The 27,966-nt window shown below is 55.5% G+C and overlaps 1 protein-coding gene across 1 annotated transcript in view; it reads right to left on the reverse strand.

The window, feature by feature from the left end:
* Nucleotides 1–7,114: 7,114 nt before the first annotated feature.
* Nucleotides 7,115–27,966, reverse strand: part of DPH1 (diphthamide biosynthesis 1) — a 53,385-nt gene continuing 32,533 nt past the window's right edge. The window contains exons 5-12 of the mRNA XM_050929729.1: nt 27,809–27,963; nt 22,013–22,134; nt 18,498–18,566; nt 16,232–16,388; nt 13,794–13,894; nt 10,623–10,701; nt 9,464–9,598; nt 7,115–7,977 (exon numbers count right to left, since the gene is read on the reverse strand). Coding sequence (XP_050785686.1) covers nt 7,873–7,977; nt 9,464–9,598; nt 10,623–10,701; nt 13,794–13,894; nt 16,232–16,388; nt 18,498–18,566; nt 22,013–22,134; nt 27,809–27,963 — 923 coding nt within the window. The 3' untranslated portion in view covers nt 7,115–7,872. The remainder of the gene's footprint in view (nt 7,978–9,463; nt 9,599–10,622; nt 10,702–13,793; nt 13,895–16,231; nt 16,389–18,497; nt 18,567–22,012; nt 22,135–27,808; nt 27,964–27,966) is intronic.

The raw sequence follows: 27,966 nt of genomic DNA on the forward strand, positions 1-27,966 counted from the left end.
TATTTTGCATCAGAAGGGATCAGGCCTGGCGTATCCTGCCTTCTTTTGTTCTGTCCTCTGCTGGGAAAGAGTCTTTTGCCCCAACGTGTCTCTGCACAAAGAGCCCATGAAATCCTGCTTCTCTGCTGTACTCCTGGAAGAGGGCTGCTGTCAGACGGGAGCATAGGGATCTCTTGGTCAGAGGAGACATGGTTCTAGGGCCGGATCTCCCCTAGAGTGCAGCCTGGTGGCCCACCCTCACTTTAGTTTTACTGGAGCTGCTGCTAGAATCTGGCTTTTTCAGAGTTGGCGTCTTTATGTAGCACATGCTATTGTTACCAGCTGACAGCTCTTGGCTGAGTGGCCTTTGTGATTCAGCCATGTGTTTATCCCAGCTAGTGGCCCAGCCCAGCATGGGTTTCCATGGAAAGCTTCCATCAAAAACAAGGAGAGAGGGAGCTGGAGCAAGAGTGACTCAGACACAACTGGAAGATTCTGTGGGATAAATGAGGGAGGGGGGAGATATTTCATTTGAGACCATGTGCCTCTGCTCCTTGCCAAATGCAGACACCAGGGGTAGAGAATGACCTCCTCTCTCCACACCTGCCTGCCTGCCGTGATCCAGCATGACTCCCCTCTGCAACATATACTCCTTCCTTCCTGTCCACACATCCCCCTTTATGTTTCATCTCTGCCCCCTCTCAACACTCTCCTCCTTGCTCCACACACATTTTCTCCTGTCTGCCCCCTTCCGGGCTGAGGAAACAGTTCCAAATACATTCCAGGCATACAGACAAGCTTGGACTCAGGGGTCTGAGTTGCGTAACTGTCTGTGAAACATGTTGATGATTTCCATTTGTACCATCACCACAGCCTCATGCGTCAGCCTCATCACGTTGTCAGACACTTACTAGCAGTGCTCTCTTGTTTATAAGGCAAGGCAAAGAGCTGAGTAAGAAGCTTGGCTTGTGGTTCTGGGTTTCGTATCAGCAGTGCCTGGAAACCGCTGGCTCTGTTCAGTGTGCACCCCATTGCGGGTGACTGGGGCTGAATGGCTTTGGCAGATACAGAATTAGTGGGGTCAGGAATGAATCTAAACTGGAGACAGTTCGTATTGAAATAAAATAAAAGTTGAAATGGAGAAGGGGGTGGGCTTGGCTGGAAGTTGTACCACAGCTGAGAAGGGGGATAGAGTAAGATGGGTGGAGTGAACAGAAAATACGGAAGGACAGGTGGGGTTTGGAAGGGGATGGGGGAGGTTTCATTGGGTTGGACATTACTCTCTTCAGGCCCAAGTTCTAGCTGCCCTACCTATTTCCCCTTCAATACCTTTGACTAGTGGGAGGAGGAGACATCTGCAGACCCTTAAATAGGCTCATTCAGCTGAGGGGGCAGAGGGGAAGATTGCTCCCAACAGCAGAAGTGGGGCTCAAAATGGCAGCTCTGTTAGCAGTGAGAGGCAAGCCCAAGCCCTTCTCCTATGCAGAGCTATCACACTGAAGGAGAAGAGAAGCAGAGCTTTCACCTATGGCCTGCTGGTCCCATGATGAACATTGACTCTGCTGTGAGTTAGCTCCCACTGTCAGAGCCCTAGCTGTTAGAAGCCATTTCTGGGAACAGGAGGCAGAGCAGGGCCGCACAACAGAGAACCTTACACTACAGTAGTCACTGGTATCATTATACCAGGACCATTGAGAAGTAAATACAAGCAGCCAAGAGACCAGAGCCATCCAAGCCCCTCAAAGTCAAACCGTATAGGACAGTGTGTGAAACATCACTGCCTGGAATCCATTAGCATGAGTAGTTCAGTCATTCCTTACCGGAACTCAGCTCAGGGCATCCATTGCACAACTCGCTGAGCCACCCTCCTCCTCAGAGAATAACGTCAACAGGCCTCCTCAGGGAATGCTGCACTAGTGACAGCAGTACAGTCCTGCAGTCAGAGGCTGTGACTGGGCAGGCTTCGCTCACACCCCTACCTCACCAACATGCCCCGATGCTGCCATGGACAGCTCCTCTCTAGGAGCCAGGGGAGGTCAGTCCTTGAACTTTCTACTAACAGGCAACTAGCGTCAACAGTGGTACTGATTTTTGGGATAGATCTTCCTCTATTTCTTTTCCAGTCGCACTCCCCAAAGCTGGTCTCTGCTTCTCTCGTACACAGGCATTTCTAGAGTAATACTCAAACTCAGGGCTTGAGTGAGAGCCACAGAGCAGGCTGCATGCATGCAGTGGGGTCTTTAATATCACTTTTGTATTGCTGTCCACAGCTGAACACACAGCAAGGTAATATCTACTTTACACCACACAGAGAGAGTTTTGAAGTTGTACTGTCTAGTTAAAGGGAGCAGAGAGCCAGGACTCTGGCGTTACATTTTCAATTCTGCAGTGACTCACTGTGTGTCGCTGGGCAAGTCACCACCCTCTTCTAGGCTGCCATTAGCAGCACTGACCTCTTGTAAAGCATTGTGCTATCCTTGCATAAACGGCCAGGTTTGTAAAGGTCTTCAGGCACCTGCAGACAGGCACCACACAGGCTTTTCTAAAGTGCCTAACTCCATGGGAGTTGTAGTGCTTTAAAAAATCCTACTAGGTGCTTATCTGCATTTTTCACATGCCTCAATACTTCTACAAACCAGCCCGATGGACATGTTTGAGGGGAGGCAGGTACTACAGGGTTAAGAGGCATGTGCAGGTCCTTACCACACACACCTTTGGTTCCATTCTGTTCAGGGTACAGGTGAAAGCTGGTTTGGTGCTTTCTTCCTGGTCCCCCTTGCTCCATCCTGACAAGAGCTGTAGGGTAAGGGGCTGCAGGTGAGGGGTTGATGTGCACTGGCCTGAACTATTTAGCACAAGGCAAGTCAAGCTCTGTTGTGTTTGGCTGGAGAACTCAGTCGAGACAGGAGGCAGTTGCTATGCTGCAGCTCAGGAGCGGGAGTTATTCCCTTACTTCTTAGTCCATGAAAACTGCTGTAGACACTCGTAGCCAGAGTGTGAAAAATTACATCTTTGAAAGCATTGACTCAAACTTGCTTTCTGCAAAGTGCTTGTCCAGCTGCAGCCCTTTCATAATTAAGAGCAGCTCAGTGAAATGAGCAACACCAAACCCAAGAGCACGTAACTGTTCTCTCTGGGCCTATCTCACTCTGAAATGCAGGCTACCAAGAGGTCTGAGCACCCCCTTAGAGCGGCGCTACTTCTACTGTGCATGCAGCATTCCCTACAGCCCATCTCAAAAGCCTTTAGAAAGCTGAGCCTGACTCAGAAGGAACATGGGAAAGTTGTGGCAGCTTGTCTGCCTGGGATGGAGACAGGGCAGGTCTCCCTTTCACTGAATAATCTCTGCTAGCACCTGGGTGCCCACCCTCCTACGCAGTGGTTCAAGGCTTGCAATACAGTCACAGCAGAGTTGTGTGTGCACGCATAGCCCACTGCTGGATAGATTCTGACCTGTTCTTGAGCTCAGACAAATCATGGCCCTCTGCTGGCTGAAGCCAGACCTGCCACTGTATTGTCACCATCCTCTACTAGACAATCATACCTGCAAATGCTGGTTCTCTCACCTCCCATGCTTGGCTCACCCATAGGATGTGTCTTGGTACTACGGAGAATGACTTTTAGCTCAAGCAATTTTGGAAGTGGTCATCGCGCAGTCTGTTCCTTATGGTCACAGGGGTATGACTTATCCGTTTACTACAGTGACTATGAACTGTCCACCTGTCAGGGTGCAAATGCTGAAAACACATAATGTTGGATAGTTTTAAATCCCGCAATTAGCACAACTACCACAAGAGGGCAAAATGCTCCTATCAGCCAGAATCCTGTCACAGCAACCTAAGGCACCTTAGCCTAGATCTGCCTACTCCCCTGAAGACTTGCAGAACTTTTCCTACCCTCATCTAGATCTATGAATACATTAGCAGTATTGTGTGGTCTTCAGGGATCATTCCCGGAAAACATTATCATCTCCCCCTGACAGCAACAACTGGGATTTCTTCACCTGCTCTACAGCTGCAGAGAGACCACAATACTGTCCTGTTAGCACCTAGAAGAGGGTACGAATCCCATCTGGGAACTGGGACAGTGTCATCACTGCAATGTTCTCTCTTCTATTGAGACACGGGTTGTGTTGCTCTGGAACAGGTGTTTTCAGAGAGAATCCTTTTAAGAGAAGCTCTTGACTCAGGCTCTTTTCAGGGAAGTACCCTTGGCCTCAGATACCGCCAATTCCACTTCACAAGTGGCTAGTACGAACAGTGTGAGAAACCCAGCAGAGCCCCCAACTCCCCCCCCCTCGCCCAGCCCTTCTTTTTTTGGAATGAAGCTTACCGTATGTTCCAGGAAAATGTCTCAGCCAAAGATCTGGCCTAGGTTTGGCAAGCAAGACTGTCACACTCAAGGCTCTTTCTTTGAGAAAATGCACTTGATATGGGACAAACTGCAAGGAGTGAAATTACATCTAGCTCCTCAGAGCTGGATGTGCACAAGAACTTCTCAGCTAGGAGGGGGAATGTACCAAATGCCTTGGCACTAGCAGAGGGGCAGATGGAATCTTTTCTAGAGCTAGAAAGTAGCAGCTTTGGCACCAAGTTTGGCCAAGTAGCTGGTTTTCTTTGAGGGGACACTTTGGGGCATAAAGGCTATGTGAGATCCCAATGCTCTGCACCAACCCCTCATTCTGTGTCTCTGCAGATACTTTCTCTGGCCAAGATCTGGGACTCCCATCAATACCACTCAGAGCAGCCAGATAAGTCTCCATAGAGACCACAAGAAAAACTACACAGCAAACTTGTGTGGCCTTTCCATTATAAGGCTCCTCATGCTAGTGGTTTGATGCTCTACAAAATGAGATTGCAGAAAATGGGAAATATGGAGAGAGCGAAGGCAGGGAGGGTTTAATATTCTCCTGAGTTATTTCACCAAAGAAATTCTGGATCTGAAGTGAGGCAGCAAATGCCCTGTCCTGAGCCCATCCAGGTGGCAGAACATAGAGACCTGTGGAACCTACGGAGACACACAGACGACAGCTCAACTGGAGTTCCATTTATTACAGATCACATCACCAAATATCCACCTCCTATGACAAAACTCCACCTGGCCTCATCTTCTGACCCACGACAAGAGTTGTAGATTTTTAACACCAGAAATAGTATGATCATTTAGTTTGTCCTCCAGTAGAACACAAAACATTTAATTTCAACCAGTGATTCCTGTGTCTCCAAGGAGTATCTTTTACAAAGCCATCGAGTCCATGCGCCAGAGAATCCGCCACGACCCTCGGTCAAAGGGTCCAATGGTTGTTACTGGGTTAAACATCGGTGCCTCCTTCCTAGCTGAATGTGTCTGGCTTCCGCTTCCAGCCACTAGCTCTGATTATCTCATCCCCACTCCGGGTGACCCGCGCGCCGGCAGCCTCCTCCCCCGCCTCTCACTGCCAACCCCCGGCCAGGGCGCTCGGAGGCGGGGCGGAAGCGCCCCCCGCAGGGGTCACGGCAGTGGGGAGCAGCTCCCCGCTCGGCGCCGGGCGGTGACGCGGCCCGTGTCCCCCGGGACACGCGTGGGCCCGCGAGAAGCGGCTGCGGGGGCGGCCCGGCTCTTGAAGCGGCGAACCGAGACGGGAAGCGCGAGTCTCCGCGCCGCCCAGCGCCCCTCGAACGGCCCGAGCTCCACGAAAGCCGCGGCCGCGGCCTCCGCTCGCGGGGCCGGGAAAACCGCGGCAGAGACGCGGGCACGGGCTGCAGGGGGCGGGGCCGGGGGCGGCGCGCTCACGGTCACCAGCTCCGCGCGGGTTCTGGCCGTAACCATGGAGACCCAGGAGCCGGAGCGGCCGCTGCTCCCTGGGACCGGATATCCGGCTTTCAAACGGCCCGCTCGGGGCGGAACTAGCGTTGCCACGGGGCTGAATGGGGGTTTTCATTGGCCAGCGCGTGCCGAGAGGCGGAGCCGGGGCGCTCCAGCCGTGAGGGGCCCAGCACAGGCCCCCCCCCATCCCGAGCCCCCTCCCGCGTTCATCCACCGTGCTGGGGTGACGGGCCCTGGGACGCCCCCGCTGGTCCAATACACGCGATGACCTCACCCCAGCCTGTCAGTCTCTAGGCAGCCAGCAGCCCCCTGGGGCCGGGCCTAGCTCAGCGTGCGAGGCAGGGGAGAGAGCCCTGGGGGGGGAGGGCAAGGCTGGGATAGCAGGGGGCTGCAGGTCAGGAGTGAGGGGCACCAGCAGGAGCCCAGGGCTGGGATAGCAGGGGGCTGCAGGTCAGGAGTGAAGGGCACCAGCAGGAGCCCAAGGCTGGGATAGCAGGGGGCTGCAGCTCAGGAGTGAGGGGCACCAGCAGGAGCCCAGGGCTGGGATAGCAGGGGGCTGCAGCTCAGGAGTGAGGGGCACCAGCAGGAGCCCAAGGCTGGGATAGCAGGGGGTTGCAGGTCAGGAGTGAGGGGCACCAGCAGGAGCCCAGGGCTGGGATAGCAGGGGGCTGCAGCTCAGGAGTGAGGGGCACCAGCAGGAGCCCAAGGCTGGGATAGCAGGGGGTTGCAGGTCAGGAGTGAGGGGCACCAGCAGGAGCCCAAGGCTGGGATAGCAGGGGGCTGCAGGTCAGGAGTGAGGGGCACCAGCAGGAGCCCAAGGCTGGGATAGCAGGGGGCTGCAGGTCAGGAGTGAGGGGCACCAGCAGGAGCCCAGGGCTGGGATAGCAGGGCGCTGCAGGTCAGGAGTGAGGGGCACCAGCAGGAGCCCAGGGCTGGGATAGCAGAGGGCTGTGGGTTGGTATAGAGGAGCAGCAACACAACTTTGGGATCTGGCTTCCATTGAGTGATTTTTTTTCTTGGAAAGCCAGTACTTTTACAGGGCCTGCCCTGTCCCCCTCTGCTGTGAGCCCTCTATCCCTTGCCCCTGCATCCTCTCTCTCCCACTGCTACCCCCAGCAACACCACTAGTGACAGAGCAAAGACAACCCCCCAGAAGAGGCAAGTTAACATCAGCTCTGACAGAGACAGGTGGCTTGTTTCTCTTCTCCTTTATATCAATGTAATCAGGAGCAGCCCTGGGCAGGCACTTGTAAGAGCAGGTGAAGGCTGCTTTGTGAGTAGAACCAAGGCCCCGGGAGGAGAGTCCACATCTGCCCACACGTGAAAGGACTCTGGGGCTTGAGGACACTTTATTTCCAAGTTTCAAAGAGGATTTTGCAAACCATGGATGGTGAAGCACAAACTGACAAAGAATCTGTCCCTCCACTGCAACTGGCAAATTTATCAAGATTACTACAGTGTGTAAGTTAGGGTTTACTGCTGCCCCCCGGCTGAGCCTTGATGTCTGCACACTGGGGCTGAGGCACCAAGGGGAACAGAGCAGTGTGTTGGCCTAAAATCCATGTTCCCCAGGCAGAACACAACCGGAACCTTGGCACTGTTCCCAACTTTGTGCTTCTCAACATCCTGTTAGTGAGACTATGTCTGAAACCCAGCAGAGTTGAGGGGCCTTTGCATGGCCATTTCCACCTCTCTGTAGTACACATGGGACATTTCAATGCAAATTAATCATGGTCTGGACACATGTTCCTAAACAGGCGATCTCAGTCCAGTGCCCAGGGAACAGTTCCTATCACAGAAACCACTGCTACAGCTGGTCCTTTCAGGCAGCCTCCGTGGAGACACTTTGGGCTGAATGGGCCAGACACTGAGAGATGGTTCTCCAGGGCAGTGAGAGAGTGGCCCTGCCGCTGCCTATTCTGTACCTGCTCTGGATGCCAGTCAGTTAATCTACAGGGCTGTTGATCGGGCCCATTTCACCAGCTCTGAAGTCAGAGACAGCCTTTCCTGAGAGCAAAGCTGGGAGTGCTTGTTTCCAGGCTGGTAACTGCAGGGCTGTACCTGCTGATATCCCCATTGCTTGGGTGTTCAGGGGTGCTCTGGCTGCAATGGGGCCTCGTCTTGACAGCTGCAGTTGGTGCATTTCTTCCCCACACCAGCATCCACTGGTACCACAGGTTCAGGCAGCTTCCTCTACCGCCGAGAGAGAGAGACCATTCAGAAGAGGATCCTGCCCCAGGGTTCTGCCAGCACCATCCTATCATCACACCTGCTCCCCAGTCCCAGCTGCTGCTCTTGAAACGCACCTGCCCCACTCCCCTTGTGGCCCCTATTAGGTTATCTTGGAGAAAGCTCACATGCTGGAAGTCATGCTCGCAGAGTGGATTTATGGGCACGCTAAGCCTCCTCTCTCATCTAGGCAGATGACACCAATCAATGCTCCTGCATTGCCCTACAGTGAACAAGTGACAGGCTGTGACACAGCTCTTTGTGCTGCTTCTGCTTATCACACTCCAGACAGGTACTGAGCAGCTGCCACTTGTTACAGAAACAGCTACAATAACTCAGAGGAGCGCCTGCTCCCGTCCCATCTCTCACCAGGAACAGCTGATACTGATCAGACAAGACTGCAGCTTCTCATAGCCACTCCAGTCCTGCTGGCCCCTTAAATCACTTCCCAGAAAGTCCTCCAGACACCAGCTCCTTGTGCTTGGGTATTGTGACACACCCTGCGAGAGCTGGGAGCCCTGGTCTGAGCCTAGCCCAGAGAGCACCCAACTCTGCCACACATGGTAGGAAGCAGGAGCACTGACCAGTGGGGTGAGCTGGCTCAGCAATGACCCCAGAGGACTCTGCTGGGCCTGCTCCACCCCAGATGGAGCTGGCCTCTAGGGAAGCCACAGCAAGGAAAGCTGCTCAGCATCCCTGCTACAGACTCCTTCTGACACACACAGCCGCAGCATGGGGCAACCATCGGAACGGGCTTCGGATTCGGAGCTTGAGGCTGGAAATCCTGGGTCCATTTGCCACATGACCTTAAGTGAAAGTCTGTGCCCCTTTCCAGGCCAACCGGGAGCATAAGGGAGGGTGGCGGCTCCAGCTGCCTTTGAGCACTGAACTGACACCCAGCATTTCATGGTCACCAGCCACTGGCTGGAGCCACTGGGTGGTGCTCTCAGCACATGGCAAAGCCCAGGCAGCGCAGGCTGCAGGTTGAGGGGTGGCTTCCTTGTCAACAGGAAAACCCAAAACCTGGAGAAGCAGGAATCAAACCTGTCCCAAGGGCTCGTGTCTCGTTGTCCAGGGCTCTAGCACTGTCCCCTCCATCCCTAGGGAGTACTGGGGCCACAAGCTGGGGGGCAGAGAAGGGAAAGTGCAGGGCCAGGGCCCAGCTCCCTCCTATTCCTGTCTTTGTCCACATACAACAGGTACAAAGCTCTGAGCACCTGCACAGTCCTCTGGTGGTCAGGTGCAGGCAGCACAAGGTGTTGCCGCCTGACTGCCTAGGGTGAAAGGGGAGGGGTGAGGCTCAGGAGGAGCCAAGGCCTTGGCTGGGGCAGATTTGTGGCCATGTTCCCCAGCATCACCCCAAGAGAAACAGGTCAGGAGGAGGCAGCAGTGAGAGCTTGTGTCACCCCAGGGACCCATCTTCCTTGCAGCCCCACTGCAGGTCCTTTACCTGCGTTGGCTGGCTGGTGCCCCTCTGGGGCTTGTGGCTGGCAGGGTTGACTGTCCAGGGCCCCAGGGACTGGCCAGCGTAGAAATCCATGGGGTAAGTCTGCTGCCACTCGATTTCCTTCAGAGCCACAGCAGCCTGGATGGGTGCAAAGTCATGTCACCACAACAAAGGACCCAGATCCTCCACAGGGGAGTCGCATGGAGAAACAACCAGTGTACCAGCCACTCTCAGCAGGTGCTGGGGGCTCAGACTGCTCCACATATACACTTGAACGACTTAGTATAATGGCTAGGAGCATTAAACTCCAATCAGAGTCGCCAGCTTTTTGAGGTGCTGGTACTAAAAGGGCACTGCTGCAGGGAAGCTCGCAGCGCTGGGGTCCCTGGCTGGGCACTGCTGCGGGGAAGCTCGCAGCGCTGGGGTCCCTGGCTGGGCACTGCTGCGGGGAAGCTCGCAGCGCTGGGGTCCCTGGCTGGGCACTGCTGCGGGGAAGCTCGCAGCGCTGGGGTCCCTGGCTGGGCACTGCTGCGGGGAAGCTCGCAGCGCTGGGGTCCCTGGCTGGGCACTGCTGCGGGGAAGCATATTAAATCATGACAGAGCATTAGGAACAATCCAGGTGCTCACTCTGATGTGGTGGGGGGAGCAGAGATGACTGGGAGCACACAGAGAACGAGCCTGCAGCGCTCTGTGTGGTCTGCAGAAGCATGTGGAGGTGGCTGTCACTGGCCCTCCCACCCGCACCCGATTGGACACGCAGACCAGGCAGAGAATTACAAACGTGTCCATAAATCTTCCCTAAAATAACGTGCTGCTGGCCCCTTAGTCCCTATCTGCAGCGATGGGGCAGCCCAGTCATAGCCAGGCTCAAAGTTCCCCTGCTGTTATTTGTCTGTGCCCAGCTCCCAGAGCCTCTGCCTTCCTCACAACTCGCCTGCATTGGGCCAGGCACTTCGTGGAGGAGCAGGAGGCATTTGGGGAGCTTGGGGCCGGCTGGGCTGATCTGTGCTATGGAACAAGTTCAGCCAAGGGAATGTCCATTCTGGGCCCTGAGCCTTGTCCGTCGGGTCTACCGACTCCTCTCCCTGTGCTGCTGGGCACCGGGGCGAATCCCATCCCACCTCTGCCAAGGTGAGACAGAGGGCTGCCAGGAACTTCTTACCTCGTAGGGCGTGAGCAGCGGCTTGCTGAAGGCTCCTCCCCAGTCAATGGAGAGCCGGGGACAAGCCACCTGCACCCACCTGCAAAGGAAGCACAGGGGTCACGTTACCCACCTAGTTCAGGCCACAGCTGCAGACAGGGTCTGCTCTCTCCTGCCAACCCACTGGGCAGGGCCTCACGCAGCAGCAATGGGAGACTTGCTCGTACGCTGCCCGGTGATCCCATGGGCTAGGAACAGTGCAGCAGGAACAGGGGCCAACAGGTACCTCCTGGCCCGCACAGGGTGCTGGGCAGTCACCTGTGAGCCCTGTCGTTGCTGGCCTAGCTTGACCTCCCCCGGTGGGGGTCCGTCTCAGACCCTGTCAGCTCCTTAGGGTGGGCGAATCCCCAGTATGTGGGGGCGCACAGGCTGCATTTGCTGGGGAGAGTGTTACACTGCACCTCGAGTAGCAGCAAAGGTGGAGGCTTTGGGGACCTTCAGTGGCTGCCTTTACGGCCACTCCCCACGTCTGAGGAGCTGCTGCCAGGGTCAGAGGCTTGGCCATTCAGGGCAGAGGGAGGAACAGGGACCCAGAGGACACAAGGGAGCTCTGAAACTACAGAGGCCACAGAGCGATTATCGTCCTTTGGAAAGGCCAGATCCTCCAGCTCACTGTGACAAGGGCACTGTCTGGGCCCAAAAGCTGCAGGGGCCTGGGGCTGCCCGCCCTGCCACGACCTGCTCAGCTAAGTGGAGGAAACCTGCGAAGCAGCAAACAGCGCTCGGCAGCTTTATTGCAGCTTGGCCTGGGCTGCATCCCTGTCACCAGGAACCTGTCCTGTTCTCCATCATGTTTAGCCAAGTCCAGCCGAGCGAGAGTGTCGCACGAAGCAGCCCCGGCACCCAGGACTATTTCAGAGCCCAGGGTCAAACATGCAGGGCTGGGAGAGGCTACTTCCCAAGCACTGGGGCACACGGCTGGGGGGCCACCCCACAAACTGCAGTAAGGGAGGGAGATTTGCAGGCACCTCACTGGGCAGTGGTGTTCATTCCCCGCAGGTCGCTAACCCTGGGGCCCACAGCCAGGAGAAAGGGGGTGACCTGCTTCTGCAGGGTGAGGGGTGGCTCTGCAGACACTCGCATGGGAGAGGATGGGAGGGGACGTGGGATGGTGCGGGTGGGATGGACAAGCCCTGCAGTGAAGATGACCCCTGGGGAGGACAGACAAATGCAGAGCCTGCCCCACAGAGCATGGTGGGCGGGCACTCCAAGACACAGGCCATGTTGGGAGCAGGTGGGTGGCTCCACATGGACGAGTCTTGCTGAACTAGGACACAGCAAGGGGCTCATGGCCACATGGGATCCCAGAGTTGGGGGCCTGCTTGAGTCCCCTGGGGGTAGCCCCTCTGATCCCAGCTAGGCATCTCCAAACTGGGTCCTGCCCCCAGCTACCGGGGTGGGGGGGCCATGCTGGACCTCTCTGGAGCACATGCTTGGTACCTCACCACTCACCACCACAGCTTCAGAGGATGGGGACGGGGGGCCTTGTGGCTTCCTGTTCAGGCTCTATGCATCAGCCCCGCAAGCCACTGCCCAGGAGTCTCCAGCAGCCAGAGCTGAGCTCTCCGCTGACACTAACCAGAGCATTTCCAGGGGGCCTGTGCCCCATTCCCACAGCTGGGGCGGCACTGGGGGAGTGTGGGAGACACTGACAGACAGGAGGTGTGGCCCATTTAGGGTCCCCACAACGTATCATAAGAAGCTGGTCGGGCCCTGAGCAATTGCTTGGCCTGCTGATGCCTAGGGCTGGCTCTGCTGACACAGCACCTGTGCTAGGACAAGTCCCTGCATCTGGGTGACACCAGGAAGCGACACTCCAACATCCTGGAGTAGAGACAAAGGCCTTGCTGCTCCAGTGCCATAATGAAATCACCAAGACTCATCCCTGCCCCACGGCCCCCTGGGGAGAGACTCCTGCTCGTACAGTAACAAGAGACTGGATTTAAGCCCATTCCCAGTGTGATGAACTAGGAATGTTCTTCATGTTTTCTCTGAATACTGTGTGGGTTCTTCAGTGTCCCCATGGCAGATCTTAATATCTAGGTGGTGGAATAAGGGGGTGTGATTGCTACAGAGCAAAGGGCCAGTGCACCTAAATGCCTGACACTGTCTCCTAGCAACTGATGGCCTGGGCCCCTCGTCTGCAAGGTGCCAGCTGAAGGTGTTGGAGACAGAGAGATCAGGTGCCCTCCTGGCCCGGGAAAGGAGCTGAGGAGAGACTGGAGGGGGTTTTTGAGTCTGGAGCTGCCTGAAGACGAAGAGTGAAGTGCAGACGTGGGGGTCTGGCTCACTGCCCCCAGAATGGACCCAGCCAAGGGGTCCAGTTCGTGGTACCGACAAGCTCTGTTTTAGACTGTGTTCCTGTCATCTAATAAACCTCTGTGTTACTGGCTGGCTGAGAGTCACGTCTGACTGCGAAGTGGGGGGGCAGAACCCTCTGGCTTCCCCAGGACCCCGCTGGGTGGACTCACTGTGGAAAGCACACGGAGGGGCAGAGGATGCTGAATGCTCCAAGGAGAGACCCAGGAGGTGAAGCCGTGTGAGCTTCTTGCCCTGAACAACTCTGCTCTGAGGGAGAGGAGGCTCCCCAGAGTCCTGACTGGCTTTGTGGGGAGCAGCTCCAGAGCATCGCCCGGGGACTCCGTGACACCCAGTCTCTGAGGGCCCCACATCAGAGTGCGCCTGCCTCCGAGCTCCCAAAGGGAGAAGGGCCCACATGCCACTGACAAAGCGAGTGCCTCAGGAGGCCACAGGGGCCTCGTATGAGACCATCACATCCAACCACCCATGTGCAGAGGGGCAGCACCAGGCTGGGGTTCAGCCTGGCACCAAGGGTCTGCCCAGCCAGCCCCATGGACTGGACAGGGGAATAAACTGGACATCTGGCACACGTGAAGGACGGCGCCTCCTACATATGTGCACTGGCCCAGGCCCGCCTCCCCCCATGCAGAGGAGACAGGCCAGGCTCGGGGCAGAGGCGGGGTCACCCTCACCGGAGAGCAGGGTCCAGCAGGGAGGGGGAGCGAGGGATCACCTGGGACGGGGCTGTGATGGCAGCTGTGGGAGGGGGCCAGGTGAGACAGGATCCAGAGGACCCAGGGCAGACACAGGCAGAGCAAGGCCCACACTCACGCGTCCACGTCAGGGAACAGCTGCAGCTTGCTGGGAAAGATCTCGGAGAGCAGCACTCTGATGAACGGGAGGCCCAGGGCTTGGAGCCGCCCCTCCAGGTGCTGTGGGGAACAAGACATCGGGAGTGTTAGGAGAGCCCCAGCTCAGGAGTCCCCGAGTGGCAGTGCCCGTCGGGGGGCAGGGAACGTGTCACTCCCTGGGCAATGCAGCCTCCGCTGCCCCGTCAGGAACCCTGGGTAAGGCTCTGCCAGAACAAAGGGGGGGCAAGGAGCAGGGGAGGGGCTGCCCAGTACAACCGGGAAGGGCCTCAGGAGCATGGGGGCCTGACCCCTGGGATGGAGGTGTGGGGTAGTCGATACCATAAGGCTCTGGAGGCCCCCAGTCCCTCCAGCCATCACTGCTGCAGCAGGGAGAGCTACTGGGGGACGGGATCGGGCCCATTCGACAGGAGGCTGAGCCCAGAGAGGGGGCTTCTCTCTGCCCAGATAGAAGCAGCCCAAGAAGCAGCAGCAGGACAAGCTCCCCCACCCTCACTGCCCCTCCCAGGTCCCTGGCCTCTCTGCAGGACTATCAGTTCCTTGAGACAGCTCCCATACAGCAAATGGGGGACACGAGGGTGCAGCTCCAGCAGCAGAGCAGCTGGAGCCCAGACCCCATCAGGCCCAAACAGCAGCTTTGCTCAGCTCCACCCTCAACACTTGCAGCTGAGCCTAATGAAGTAATTACTGTTCAATGACAACAATCTGTGCTCGTTAGCAGCAGCCTTCGCCTGGGCTGCCTGCAGCAGGCTCTTGGAGGGAGCAGCTCGCAGCAGGGGCTGGGTGGGCTCCCCTCCATCCTGGCACAGCCATCACTGGTCATTCTGCCTCTGTCCTGCCTTCTGGCTGTCATGGCCTTTGCCACAGCTGCCAGGAAGAAGGGATGATTTAGTTGGGGTTGGACTAGATACCTCCTGAGGTCCCTCCGAATCCTGAGAGTCTATGATTCTAAGCCACCGGCAGCATCATGCTCTGTCTTGACCCGTGAGGGCCCGAGCTCCTGCAGGCCCCAGGTCTGCTCTCCCAGGGATCATCAGCGGAAGGGCCCAGCTAAGCCTGCAGCCACTCTTGCTCCCCCTCTCCAGTGCTGCCAGTGCCCTGCCCCCCGCCCCAGAGCAGCCCCCAGCCCTGGGCCCTCCCTGACCCACAGGAGCCCCCAGAGCAGCCCTGGGCCCTGCCCCCCCAGCCCCAGAGCAGCCCCCCAGCCCCACTCCCCCAGTTACTTCAGTGCTGCCCCTCTAGTCTGATGCACCTCCCCTCTGACCCCAGCCCTGGGCCCTGCCCTCCCTGACCCAGAGCAGCCCCCATGCCAGCCCTGTGTTATTCTAGCCCTGCAGCCCCCTCCCCCATGGCCCAAGAGCTGCCTGCTCGCTGTGCTGTGCCAAGCTGAGGGCAGTTTTGTGACTTGGACTTGAGTGAACCCCCCAACTTGTCTTCCATGTGATGGAAGTGTGGCGGGGGGGGGGGGGGAGCTCTGGGCGTGACCCCATGCTGCACAGTGGGATGTAGGGCGGGGGCACCCAGGGATGCAGCAGGTGCCTCTCTCCCATCACGTCACCGCAGCCTTAGCCAGCTGTGGAGCAGTTACGTGCTGTCCCTGCGCTAGCCCTGGGATGTGTTGGGGCAGGGCCAGTGGGAAATGGATGAGGCCAAGACGGGGCAGGAGGTGGAGTCCCAGCCTCAGGAGCTGCTGCCATGCCTTGAACTCAGCAAGGATGCAGCACTGCAGAGCCCCAGTCCTGCCTGGCCCTTGGCACTGGGCCAGGACGGGGAAGGAAAACCAATCCCGAGTTCACATCACTAAACTAAAAATAGCTGAGAATTAATTGCTGTGTGGCCAGCGTGGGGCTCGAGGGGGCCGGCTCTCTCCAGCGAGGGGCCCGTTTAATGAGGCCTTGGCACTGGTTCCCTCTCATCTCCTGCTAATTGTCCTGCCAGCTCTGCTCCCGAGCTGTAGAAATCCTGGTCGATGGCGATCAATGGGCATGAGCCAGGGCCACGAGGCAAGTCACTGGCCAGGTGGGATCCCCTCCCTGCCCCACTGCACGCTGAGGCCAGGGGGATGATGGGCAGCCGCTCATCCATGCAGCCAGCCACACAGGAGGCACAACCGGGCAAGTGCCAGGACAGCAGTGGGGCTCGGAGGGGGAGTGCTGCAGACCCCAATACGTGGTCCTGAGTGGGGCAGAGACGGCTCCTGGACAGCAGCGAAGAGGGGGCAGCAGCTGATCCCAGAAGGGAGGATGGATTCTGAGAAAAAGCCAGTTTCTCTTTCCTGCTCCTGGGGCGCAGCGAAGCTTAATCGAGCCCTTTGGGGGATCTGGCTCCACAGAGCAGGGCTGGGGGGAGTCTGATCCCCAAGCCAAGCCAGATGCGGGTCAGACACATCTCTGGAGGTACCTGCAAGATGGAGGTGGAGCCCTGGCGCCCCAGAGTCCCGAGAATGAGTCCCCAGCTCCGGGCGCGGGCGGCGGTGCGGATGGCCTCCTGCCGGGCGTGCTGCATGTGCTCGTGGGTGTAGTGCTCCCTGGAGAACACTTTGCTGTAGGGGTCGTACCTGTTCAGAAGACAGAGAGATGAGGGCAGGCACGGCTGGCAGTGCCCAGTAGTTCAGCCCCTCCCTAGAGTTAGACCCTGGGGGGATCAGGACCTTCAGGCACTGCACTCACAGCTGCCCACAACTGACACAACATTTGGGGGGGGGAGGAGGGGCTGTCTCTCCCCGCAGGGAGGGAAGGAGGGGGGCTGACCCCCTTTTCCAGCAGGAAGGGGTCTGGACACAAGCACAGGTTCCCTCACTGCTCTGGGATGAGCTCTCTGCAGACAGCTCCAAACCACTGCCATTCCTGTCCGTCACAGGTCGCTGGGCTCCCCTCTGACCGCATGGTGGGAGGAGAGGGGTACCGGCTAACTGCCCCTCCTCCACACTCTGGGGGGGCAGCAGAGACCCACAGGCCTGCCAAACCCCCCTCTCCCCTCCAGGAGGCACCGACGGCTCCTCCAACTCGGCTCCTGGCTGGAGAAGCCAGGGCTCTTTGCTCGCCTGGTGTCCCCTGCCCTGAGGCAGCCACCTCAGGCTGATCTGTCAGTGCCAGCCTCTCCCTGCCCGGCGAGGACCATCTGGGGAAGGTACCCTCTGGCCCGGCCCAGGTACAGGAGCCGGCCTGGATGGTTCATTAGACCCAGCAGGCCCTTCCTACCACCCGCATTAGAGGGGGAATGAGCCCAGATGCTGTGGGAATGGGTCACTAGAGAATGTTCCCAGCCAGTGGCCCTCTGGTCAACTTCCAATGCAGGGCAGAGCAGGGCATGCGTGAACAGAGATCCGGTTCGCCTAGGCTCGGGCCCTGGCTTCAGCCCTGCCGAAGGCTGCAACGCACACAGGCCAGGCCACTCGCTCTCCTCCTGCTCTGTCATTCTTCCCCCTCATCAATTATGAAGAAATCTTTGATTTGTTGCTTTGTTTGACGAAGAGAATTTTAATCAAATCCCACTTGGGCTGCAGCAGCTTCCCCAGCCCCATAAACCTGACGTGCGTCTCCCGTTAGTAACAAACGACCTACTAAGAAATTCAGATTTCACAAAATGGGCTAGCCTTTCGCTCCTGATATTTCATCTGCTTTCAGCAGCCTCATCATCACATTTTATGGCCTCTGCCTGCAGCAGCCGGGAGTTTAATGGCTGCACCTCAAAGAGCTTTCACAGGTACTTGTCAAAATGTTTATATTCAGCCCGAGTAAATGGCTGGTTTCATCTCATCCAGCCCGACTCCTCTCTGCACCTCTCCCTCAGCCCTGGAACCGCTGGGGATAGCTCCGTGGCGGCTCCCCCACATGACTCCTTGCCAGCCAAGTCCACCTGAGTGCCCAACACCCTGTAGGAGGCCAGACCGTGCTGCTGGGACCTGCAAGGTGAAGGCCCGGGTCCTGGTTCTGCCCCAGGAGCAACAGTCAACTGAGGCCATATCTGCCTGTCCAGTGCAGCAGCGGCACGGCTGGGCTGGTACAGCTGGCCGCTGCAGCGCGTCTGGTGAAGACGCTCTAAGCCGACGCTCTGTGTCCCGTTGGCATAATAAAACCACCCCCGCGAGCGGCAGAAGCTGTGCTGGTGGGAGCTCCCCTGCCGGCATCGCGCGGTGCACACAAGAACTCATGTCAGTGTACTGTATGTCGCTCGGGGGGGTGGTTATATGCCATAACCTGTAGCGGAGATAGAGCCTGAGAAGCCCATGAACAGGCTCTGCTCTTGGTAGACAAGTTTTGACCTCACCGCCTCTCTCCTCGCCCAGCCACGCTGCACTGCGGACCAGTGGTGGCTTGCAGAGCACTGGCTGCTGGCTTCCCCACCCCGGCTCTGGCAGCAAATTGTATTAAAAAGCTAAACAAACATTAAACACTTCCCAGCATCCCTGCCATGGGCTCCCATGGGGGGGGGGGGACCAGGGGGGGCCAGGCAAAAGCCAATGGGAGGGGAGCCGGGTCTGAGTGACAGTCAGGGGAAGGAGAGGCGGGATGCCCAGCCAGAAATGGGAGGGGAGGTATCCACAGACAGTCTGACTATGCCCATGCTAGGAAATCCCATATCCACTCCCCAGCAACGCCCCCGGTACGGCTCAACCCTACAGTGTGAATGTTGGTGACCCCTGCAGCCTGGTTGGCTCCAGTACCTGTAGGCGGGAACTCCGGGGTTGGCAATCATGACAGATTCCAGGTGGAAGCGTCCATCTCCCAGGTACCTGTAGCAGGCAGAGAAGAGCTCAGGGACGCTGTCACGCTGCTCAGGAGCCAGCTGACTCCAGAGCGCAGTCCCAGAGCTGGGGACGTTTGGTTCAGGCCCGTTCTGACTGCCTGGTGGCTGCTGCTGCTGTCAGCACTGGGTGTAGGACACACACTGGCCCATGCTGAGCACAACAGGCACAGAGCAGGGAAACAACCGACTAAGGGCTGGGTTCAAGCAGCCCTGCACTCTGGGACTTGCAAACAAAGCCTGTGAGGCCACATGGGGACCAGTCAGCGCCAGTGGGCAGGGGAGAACCAGCTCACGCTGGCAAACAGTCAGAGAAACCCCCCGCGCACGCAGCTGGCGAGGGGATGGGACCACTCTGCCTGGCGCACATACTGCACTCACACAGCAAGGGAGGCCACCCTCGTTTGGTCTGACTTATACGTGGAGCTCAAACAGCCCTGGCGTGAGCAGGATGAGGAACATCATGTGAGCCTTCATGGGTTGAAAGCACTTGGCTGCTAGCAGCAGGCAGGAAGATCTCTGCTGCCTCCTTTGCTTTAACAGCATCACATGCAGACAGTGAAAGAACACAAGGACGTGACTCTGGGAGCCTGCCTGGGGGATGAGCTCTGGGGTCCCTGAGTTAAAGTCAGGGCTTTGCACAGCGATGGGGCTGGCCCTCCTCACCACTCCTGGCCCAGCCCATAGCTAGGTTCCAGGGGCCAGGCCAGCATAGCTGGTGCTGTAAGCCTGGAGTGTAGACACAGCCTAAACCAATGGCAGGTGGTTTTCCGTCACTGTAGGAACACCCCCTTTCCGAGCACTGGCAGCCAGCTCACTGGATGTGTCCACACTGGGGCTTAGGTCATCGGGGTGTGGATTCTTCACAGCCGAATGATGTAGCTCTGTTGACCTAAGTTTTAAGTGTAGACCAGGCCTCCATATGGAACAAAACCCAGCCATGCTAAGCTGCCCGCCCCGTACACCCAGCAGCCTCCTGGGCACTCCAGGATGTGCCCCTGCTGGGCCCACTGATGCAGTGGCACCTGGGCACAAGTGAGACTGCAGCCCTGGGCACTGACCATCTCCTGGGTACCACAGGTAGCGAAATGAGTCAGGAGCGTATTTTAAATAATGCAATTTCCATTCCCACCACTCCACCTGGGGCTCTCCCCGTCCCCCCAGCCAGCGCACGCCGCCACCACTGCCTGGGGGAGCACCCCCTGCTGGAGCCAGAAGAGGCATCCATTCTCCACCCAAAAATGGATTCCTGCTGCTGGCCTGGGGCAGAGAGGGTGAGTCAATGTACAGCCTCAGATCTGCTCAGTAGCTACATCTGGTTAGAGACATTTCTGCTTCCATTTCTAATCAGATTTCAAGTCAGCAATTACATTTCAAAGCCTTTCATTCAGCTGCCCTAATGGAGTGAGGGCTTGGAAAATGAATTCAGACGTAAAATTTGACTAGATTTTGCCCTTAATTGGAGAATGACATTTTGGAAGATCAAAGCTAATTTGTCTGGAAAAGTTAGCCCCAGAGACGGGGCTAAATAAGAAAATAACAACTCAGACAGGAGCCTGTGGAGTCGCACAGGTACAACAGCCAGTGCCACAGCTGGGACTCACCTGCAGCAGCTGGACACCCACATCTGCAACGGAACAAGAGCCCACAAGCTGCACCCGCTGGAGTTTCTCTCTAGCACAAGGAGAGGGCAGGACCAGGGAAGGGGGTGGGCCTTGAAAAGCCCTAGTCTACATGAACATGGTGCGGAGCCTGAATCCTCCTCCCTGAAAAGGTGGGAGGGCAGGAAATTGGAAGGCAACACATTTAATACTGATCGAAGGAAACCCATGATTAGCCTGCAGAACTCAATGCCACAAGACATGACTGGGGGCAGGAGCTCCACAGGACTGCAGTAGGAATCAGGCATTCCCATGGCTAGTTCCTTTAGGCAGAAGGAGGATTTACTGGACAGCTCTGACCCCTCAAGCCAGGGCCTGAGATGTCCATTGTCTAAGCAGCATGCCCCAGACTTTCCAAGCCAAGCCCCTCTTCAGGAAATGAAGCCAATCGCGCGTGTCCCCTGCAGACCCTATGGCCTCGCCACTCTTCAGTTGTTCCCTGACGGGGGGCTGGTTCTTGTTGCCTCCTTTGGAGCCGGTGACTGGGCTAAAGGAAGCCCCCCCGGGAGGTGCTGGCAGTTCTGTGTGCCTCTCACCATGCTGTGTGTCTACAGAACCCACCAGAGCAGCCCCCACTATGCCACCCTGGTGCAACGTGCCCACTGCCATGCCAGCCCGGAGTCAGGGCAGCTGCAGCTCAGCACAGCAAGCCGGAGGGGCCTGTCACTCAGTCACGGGATGCCTGGAGAAAACATCTAATGGCTCCATGCTGGCTCTGAGGCACTGGATCCAAGCATGGGCATCAGGCGCTCCCGAGGCTCTGGGGAGAGAGGGGCAGTGCAGAGCGGAGTTTGGAGCCAAGGCCGGGCCAGGCCGGGCAGGAGGAAGGGAGGCTGGGGCCCGCCAGAGGTGAACTTGACCAGGGAAGCAGCAGGTCCAGCGTGGGCTCCCGCCAGAGAGCAGTGTGGAAGGACGGGATGTGTGTGAGGGGTCCTCCCCTCCCACAGCCCTGCGCTGTCACCAGGATTCCACGCATCGTGCACTGACAGGCCATCATTCCCCTGTGGACTGGGGTGAGACACGCCAAGCTGGCCTCCGGGAACGTGCCCCCGTTACCCCCCCCCCCAGCACAATGGGCCAGCAATCCCGATGCAGGCCGTTCAGTCACTGTGCGTGCTAACCCGAGGGGGTGGGCACCACCCTATCCCACTTCAAGCTCCCAGGCAGGCTCAGGGGGCAGCATGAGCTGTGGATCGCCTGCCCCACACACAGACTGCCACTGAGGGCACAGCCACCGCAGCTCTGCCTGGGCTCCCCTGGGTGGGGTCGTTTATTTATTTATTCTGCAGCTCACTATATTCACAGTACATTAAGCATTTCCATTACCTAAAATAATTAGGTGATAGGAAGCGAAGTGCTCCCTCTAATTTGCTGTCCTTAAATAAAATTAATAGTGCTGTGATGTTGGGGTCCGGCCATTCGTCTTCTCCAATTATCTGCCCGCCTTTCCATCTACTATCTAGTCTGATCTACGACTCAATTCTTCCTTCTGCGCTACAAGCACAAGCCACTCTGTGCAGAGCCTGCCAGGTGGGTCCTGTCTCCCCCAGGTCTGGAGCACAGGGAACCACCTCTGCCAGATTCCCATTCCCCCTGGCACAATGGAGCGCAGGGAATCCCAGGCTCCTCCGAGGTTTCCATAGCTCCCTGGACACGCATGGGGCTGTACAAATGGGGGAAGAGGCCTGCTCCACGCACAGGTTTTGTATCGCCTGAACTAGAGGACTTAAAAACACCCATCGTTGAAGTGTTTGCGAAGAACCCTGGTACTTACACAACGGCATCTGTGTCCGGCCCCAGCCGGGGAGACGTGCAGCCCAGGATCTCGCCTGGTGAGAGTGGCTTGCACTGCGGGATGCTGACTTTGTATTCAGAGCGCAGCACTTGGGAGGCTGCCTGTGGGGAAGAGACAAGGGGTCAGAGACAAACATGAAGGCCGGGGCTTCAGGGTGGGCTGGGCTGAGAACAAACTGCCCCAGAGGCTGAGGGAGGTAGAGAGGGATGGAGCGGCGCAGCGGTGTGTGCTTGGAATACAGCCCCTGACTGACTGCACAGGGCATTCCCAGGCAGCCTCATCACATCTCTGCTCTCAGACTCTGTGTCCTTGGCCCAAGCGCCTGGGCCCCTGCCAGCCCCCAGCAGCAGGCTCCACCAGGGGTCAGCTGAGGGGCCCTGGCATGCAGGAGGGTGCATGGCAGAGGTGAGGTCTCCAGGCAGGGCTGGAGCAGTGAGAACTCGCCTGGCCGAGTGAACTGGCCCTGCCTCGGCGAGGGAACGTAAGCTAGATGCTGGAAGCCGCTAGCAGACGCATCAATTAAAATACAAGAGAAAATGTTTAACGCTTCAATGACCCCATGTTTAGACAGACACGACTCAAGAGGCTCATTCATCTCTCCCGTCCTGCGGAGCCGGCCATTCACAAGGAGCCTGCGAGCGGCTGCCAGCACTTCCCCTGCCACTACCAGCATCGCAGCAAAATGCCAAGTGCTCTGCTGCCTGCCCTGACATTTACAAGGCCGGCACCCTGGGACGGCGGGGGCGCATGGCATGAAACATTGATCAGAGTTATTACAAAGCACTTGATGAATATTATTGCAGCTACTCATTAGAGGGGAACTGGTGGCTCTGGGCAGTCGCTGAGGCTGGAAAGAGAGACACCATTAGACACGCAGGTGTGCACCCTGTACAGCCCCTCCCCTGACAGGTGTGCACCTTGCACAGCACCCCCCCGACAGATGTGCACCTTGCACAGCACCCCCCCGACAGGTGTGCACCCTGCACAGCCCCCTCAACAGGTGTACACCTTGCACAGCACCCCCCCGACAGGTGTGCACCCTGCACAGCACCCCCTGATAGGTGTGCACCTTGCACAGCCCCCCCATCAGGATGTGCACCCTGCACAGCACCCCCCCAACAGATGTGCACCTTGCACAGCACCCTCCCGACAGGTGTGCACCCTGCACAGCACCCCCCTGACAGATGTGCACCTTGCACAGCACCCCCCCGACAGGTGTGCACCCTGCACAGCACCCTCCCGACAGGTGTGCACCCTGCACAGCACCCCCCCGACAGGTGTGCACCCTGCACAGCACCCCCCCGACAGATGTGCAGCTTGCACAGCACCCCCCACCCCCACACAGGCTCTGGCAGGCACCCTGCCCGGGCACATGCAGTGCTGTACTCTGCAGCTCCGCCAGGAGGGGGCTGCAGCCCAGCAGGGAAGGAGTGCTGGGTCTTCACACACCCGGAACTGTTTTAGGGCCCTTCAGAGTGAAATGCTTTGAGAAAAGCAAGCTCTTCCCCCTTCCCTTCCTTCACCCTGGCACCATGAGCCCCAGCCCCAGGACAGGAGCATATCCCCATCCCCTGACACTGCAGCACCCAGGCATGGAGGCTCCCACAACTGCCCGATTTCCAGGCTGAACACAGATCTTGATAACATAAGATCATAAGAACGGCCGTACTGGGTCAGACCAAAGGTCCATCTAGCCCAGTATCTGTCTACCGACAGTGGCCAATGCCAGGTGCCCCAGAGGGAGTGAAGCTAACAGGCAATGATCAAGTGATCTCTCTCCTGCCATCCATCTCCATCCTCTGATGAACAGAGGCTAGGGACACCATTCTTTACCCTTCATGGCTAATAGCCATTTATGGACTTAGCCACCATGAATTTATCCAGTTCCCTTTTAAACATTGTTATAGTCCCAGCCTTCACAACCTCCTCAGGTGAGGAGTTCCACAAGTTGACTGTGCGCTGTGTGAAGAAGAACTTCCTTTTATTTGTTTTAAACCTGCTGCCTATTAATTTCATTTGGTGACCCCTAGTTCTTATATTATGGGAATAAGTAAATAACTTTTCCTTATCCACTTTCTCCACATCACTCATGATTTTATACACCTCTATCATATCCCTCCTTAGTCTCCTCTTTTCCAAGCTGAAGAGGCCTAGCCTCTTTAATCTTTCCTCATATGTGACCTATTCCAAACCCCTAATCATTTTAGTTGCCCTTCTCTGGACCTTTTCTGGTGCCAGTAGATCTTTTTTGAGATGAGCCGACCACATCTGTACGCAGTATTCAAGATGTGGAGTACCATGGATTTATATAAGGGCAATAATATATTCTCAGTCTTATTCTCTATCATCTTTTTAATGATTCCTAACATCCTACTTTTTGACTGCCTCTGCACACTGCGTGGACATCTTCAGAGAACTATCCACGATGACTCCAAGATCTTTTTCCTGATTTGTTGTAGCTAAATTAGCCCCCATCATATTGTATGTATAGTTGAGGTTATTTTTTCCAATGTACATTACTTTACATTTATCCACATTATATTTCATTTGCCATTTTGTTGCCCAATCACTTCGTTTTGTGAGATCTTTTTGAAGTTCTTCACAGTCTGCTTTGGTCTTAACTATCTTGAGCAGTTTAGTATCATCTGCAAACTTTGCCACCTCACTTTTTACCCCTTTCTCCAGATCATTTATGAATAAGTTGACTAGGATTGTCCTATGACTGACCCTTGGGGAACACCACTAGTTACCCCTCTCCATTCTGAGAATTTACCATTAATTCCTACCCTTTGTTCCCTGTCTTTTAACCAGTTCTCAATCCATGAAAGGACCTTCCCTTTTATCCCATGACAGCTTAATTTATGTAAGAGCCTTTGGTGAGGGACCTTGTCAAAGGCTTTCTGGAAATCTAAGTACACTATGTCCACTGGATCCCCCTTGTCCACATGTTTTTTGACCCCCTCAAAGAACTCTAATAGATTAGTAAGACACGATTTCCCTTTACAGAAACCATGTTGACTTTTGCCCAACAATTTATGTTCCTCTATGTGTCTGACAATTTTATTCTTTACTATTGTTTCGACTAATTTGCCCAGTACGGACGTTAGACTTACCGGCCTGTAATTGCCGGGATCACCTCTAGAGCCCTTTTTAAATATTGGTGTTACATTAGCTAACTTCCAGTCGTTGGGTACAGAAGCCGATTTAAAGGACAGGTTACAAACCTTAGTTAATAGTTCCGCAATTTCACATTTAAGTTCTTTGAGAACTCTTGGGTGAATGCCATCTGGTCCCAGTGACTTGTTAATGTTGAGTTTATCAATTAATTCCAAAACCTCCTCTAGTGACACTTCAATCTGTGACAGTTCCTCAGATTTGTCACCTACATAAACTGGCTCAGGTTTGGGAATCTCCCTAACATCCTCAGCCACGAAGACTGAAGCAAAGAATTTGTTTAGTTTCTCCACAATGACTTTATCATCTTTAAGCACTCCTTTTGTATCTCAATCATCCAGGGGCCCCACTGGTTGTTTTGCAGGCTTCCTGCTTCTGATGTACTTAAAAAACATTTTCTTATTACCTTTTTTGACTTTTTGGCTAGCCGTTCTTCAAACTCCTCTTTGGCTTTTCTTAATACATTTTTACACTTTATTTGGCAGTGTTTATGCTCCTTTCTATTTACCTCGATTGGATCTGACTTCCACTTTTTAAAGGAAGTCTTTTTATCTCTCACTGCTTCTTTTACAGGGTTGTTAAGCCATAGTGGCTCTTTTTTAGTTCTTTTACTGTGTTTCTTAATTTGAGGTATACATTTAAGTTGGGCCTCTATTATGGTGTCTTTAAAAAGCGTCCATGCAGCTTGCAGGGATTTCACTTTAGTCACTGTACCTTCTAATTTCTGTTTAATCCCCTCATTTTTGCATAGTTCCCCGTTTTTAAATTAAATGCCACAGTGTTGGGCTATTGAGATGTTCTTCCCACCACAGGGATGTTAAATGTTATTATATTATGGTCACTATTTCCAAGCGGTCCTGTTATAGTTACCTCTTGGACCAGCTCCTGTGCTCCACTCAGGATTAAATCGAAAGTTACCTCTCCCTTTGTGGGTTCCTGTACCAGCTGCTCCAAGCAGCTGTCATTTAAAGTATTGAGAAATTTTGTCTCTGCATCTCATCCTGAGGTGACATGTACCCAGTCAATATGGGGATAATTGAAATCCCTCACTGTTATTGAGTTCTTAATTTTGATAGCCTCTCTAATTTCCCTTGGCATTTCATCGTCACTATCACTGTCCTGGTCAGGTGGTCAATAATAGATCCCTAATGTTATAGTCTTATTAGAGCATGAAAGTACTTCCATAGAGATTCTATGGAACATGCGGATTCACTTAAAATGTAAAATCAGATGAAGTAAAAATTTTCTTTCACATATAGTGCCACTCCCCACCCCCCCACGATCTGTTCTGTCCTTCCAATATATTTTGTACCCTGGAATGATTGTGTCCCATTGATTGTCCTCAGTCCACCAGGTTTCTGTGATGCCTGTTATATCAATATCCCCCTTTATCACAAGGCACTCTAGTTCACCCATCTTATTATTTAGACTTCTAGCATTTGTGTACAAGCACTTTAAAAACTTGTCACTTTTTAATTGTCTGCCCTTTTCTGATGTGTCAGATTCCTTTTTATGTGAATGTTTCTTGTCTGATCCGACCCTTACATTATCCTCTTCCATCCTCTGCTCCTGACTATAACCTAGAGAATCTTTATCAATAGACTCTCCTCTAAGGGGGAGGGGAGGGGATCGATCTAAGATACGCAACTTCAGCTACGTGAATAGCGTAGCTGAAGTCCAAGTATCTTAGTTCGAGTAACCTCTCATCCTCATGGTGCGGGATCAACGTCCGTGACTCCCCGTCGACTCCACTCCCGCCATTCGCGTTGGTGGAGTTCCGGAGTCGACAGGAGCGCGTTCAGGGATCGATATATCGCATCTAGATGAGACGTGATATATTCATCCCCAAGAAATCGATTGCTACCCGCCAATACAGCCGGTAGTGAAGACGTACCCTAAGAAAAGTCTCTGTCAGATCCACGTGCTCCTCTGCAGCAGTCAGCTTTCCCCCATCTCCTACTTTAAAAACTGCTCCACAACCTTTTTAATGTTTAGTGCCAGCAGTCTGGTTCCGTTTTGGTTTAGGTAGAGCCCATTTCTCCTGTATAGGCTCCCTCCATCCCAAAAGTTTCCCCAATCCCTAATGAATATAAACTCCTCCTCTCTACACCATCGTCTCATCTATGCATTGGGACTCTGAAGCTCTGCCTGCCTACCTGGCCCTGCGCATGGAACTGGGAGCATTTCTGAGAATGCCACCATAGAGGTCCTGGATTTCAGTCTCTTCCCTATCAGCCTAAATTTGGCCTCCAGGACTGCCAAGGAGAGGAGTGTGAGTGAACTGTCGATTATGGGACGTTTGCAGACCCTGCTGTGCTCCTTATTAAACCCATCCAGTCCCATTAGCCCTGGGAGCCCAGGGTTTGTGCTGCAGGTACGAAAGGCACTGCTCCAATAGCTTCTGGCCTGGGTTCCCTGCAGAAGGCCCAGCTAGGGAGCAGGGTGACTTGGAAGCCACCAGGCACTGGTTCCAGGAAGTTGTTGCTTATCTGCATTCGTAGGCATTGGGAGGCAGCTGGTTGTGGGAATGAAAGAGCCCCCCAGTGTTACTGGTGTGAGGCCCCAGGTCCAGCAGCCAGCCCGGCCCCACAGCTGACTCACCTGCAGAGCGGAGACGAACTGGATGGTGCTGACGAGAGCCAGGCAGGAGCCCTTGGGGAAGTTGAAGTGGATGGTCTCCACGAAGTGGGATGTGTCGATCTTGATATCCACAAACACATAGAGCATCCTCACCCCCTGCGTTGCGTCGATGGGAACTA

The sequence above is a fragment of the Gopherus flavomarginatus genome, chromosome 19 (genome assembly GCF_025201925.1).
Source record: "Gopherus flavomarginatus isolate rGopFla2 chromosome 19, rGopFla2.mat.asm, whole genome shotgun sequence".
In the NCBI taxonomy this organism is placed as follows: Eukaryota; Metazoa; Chordata; order Testudines; family Testudinidae; genus Gopherus; species Gopherus flavomarginatus.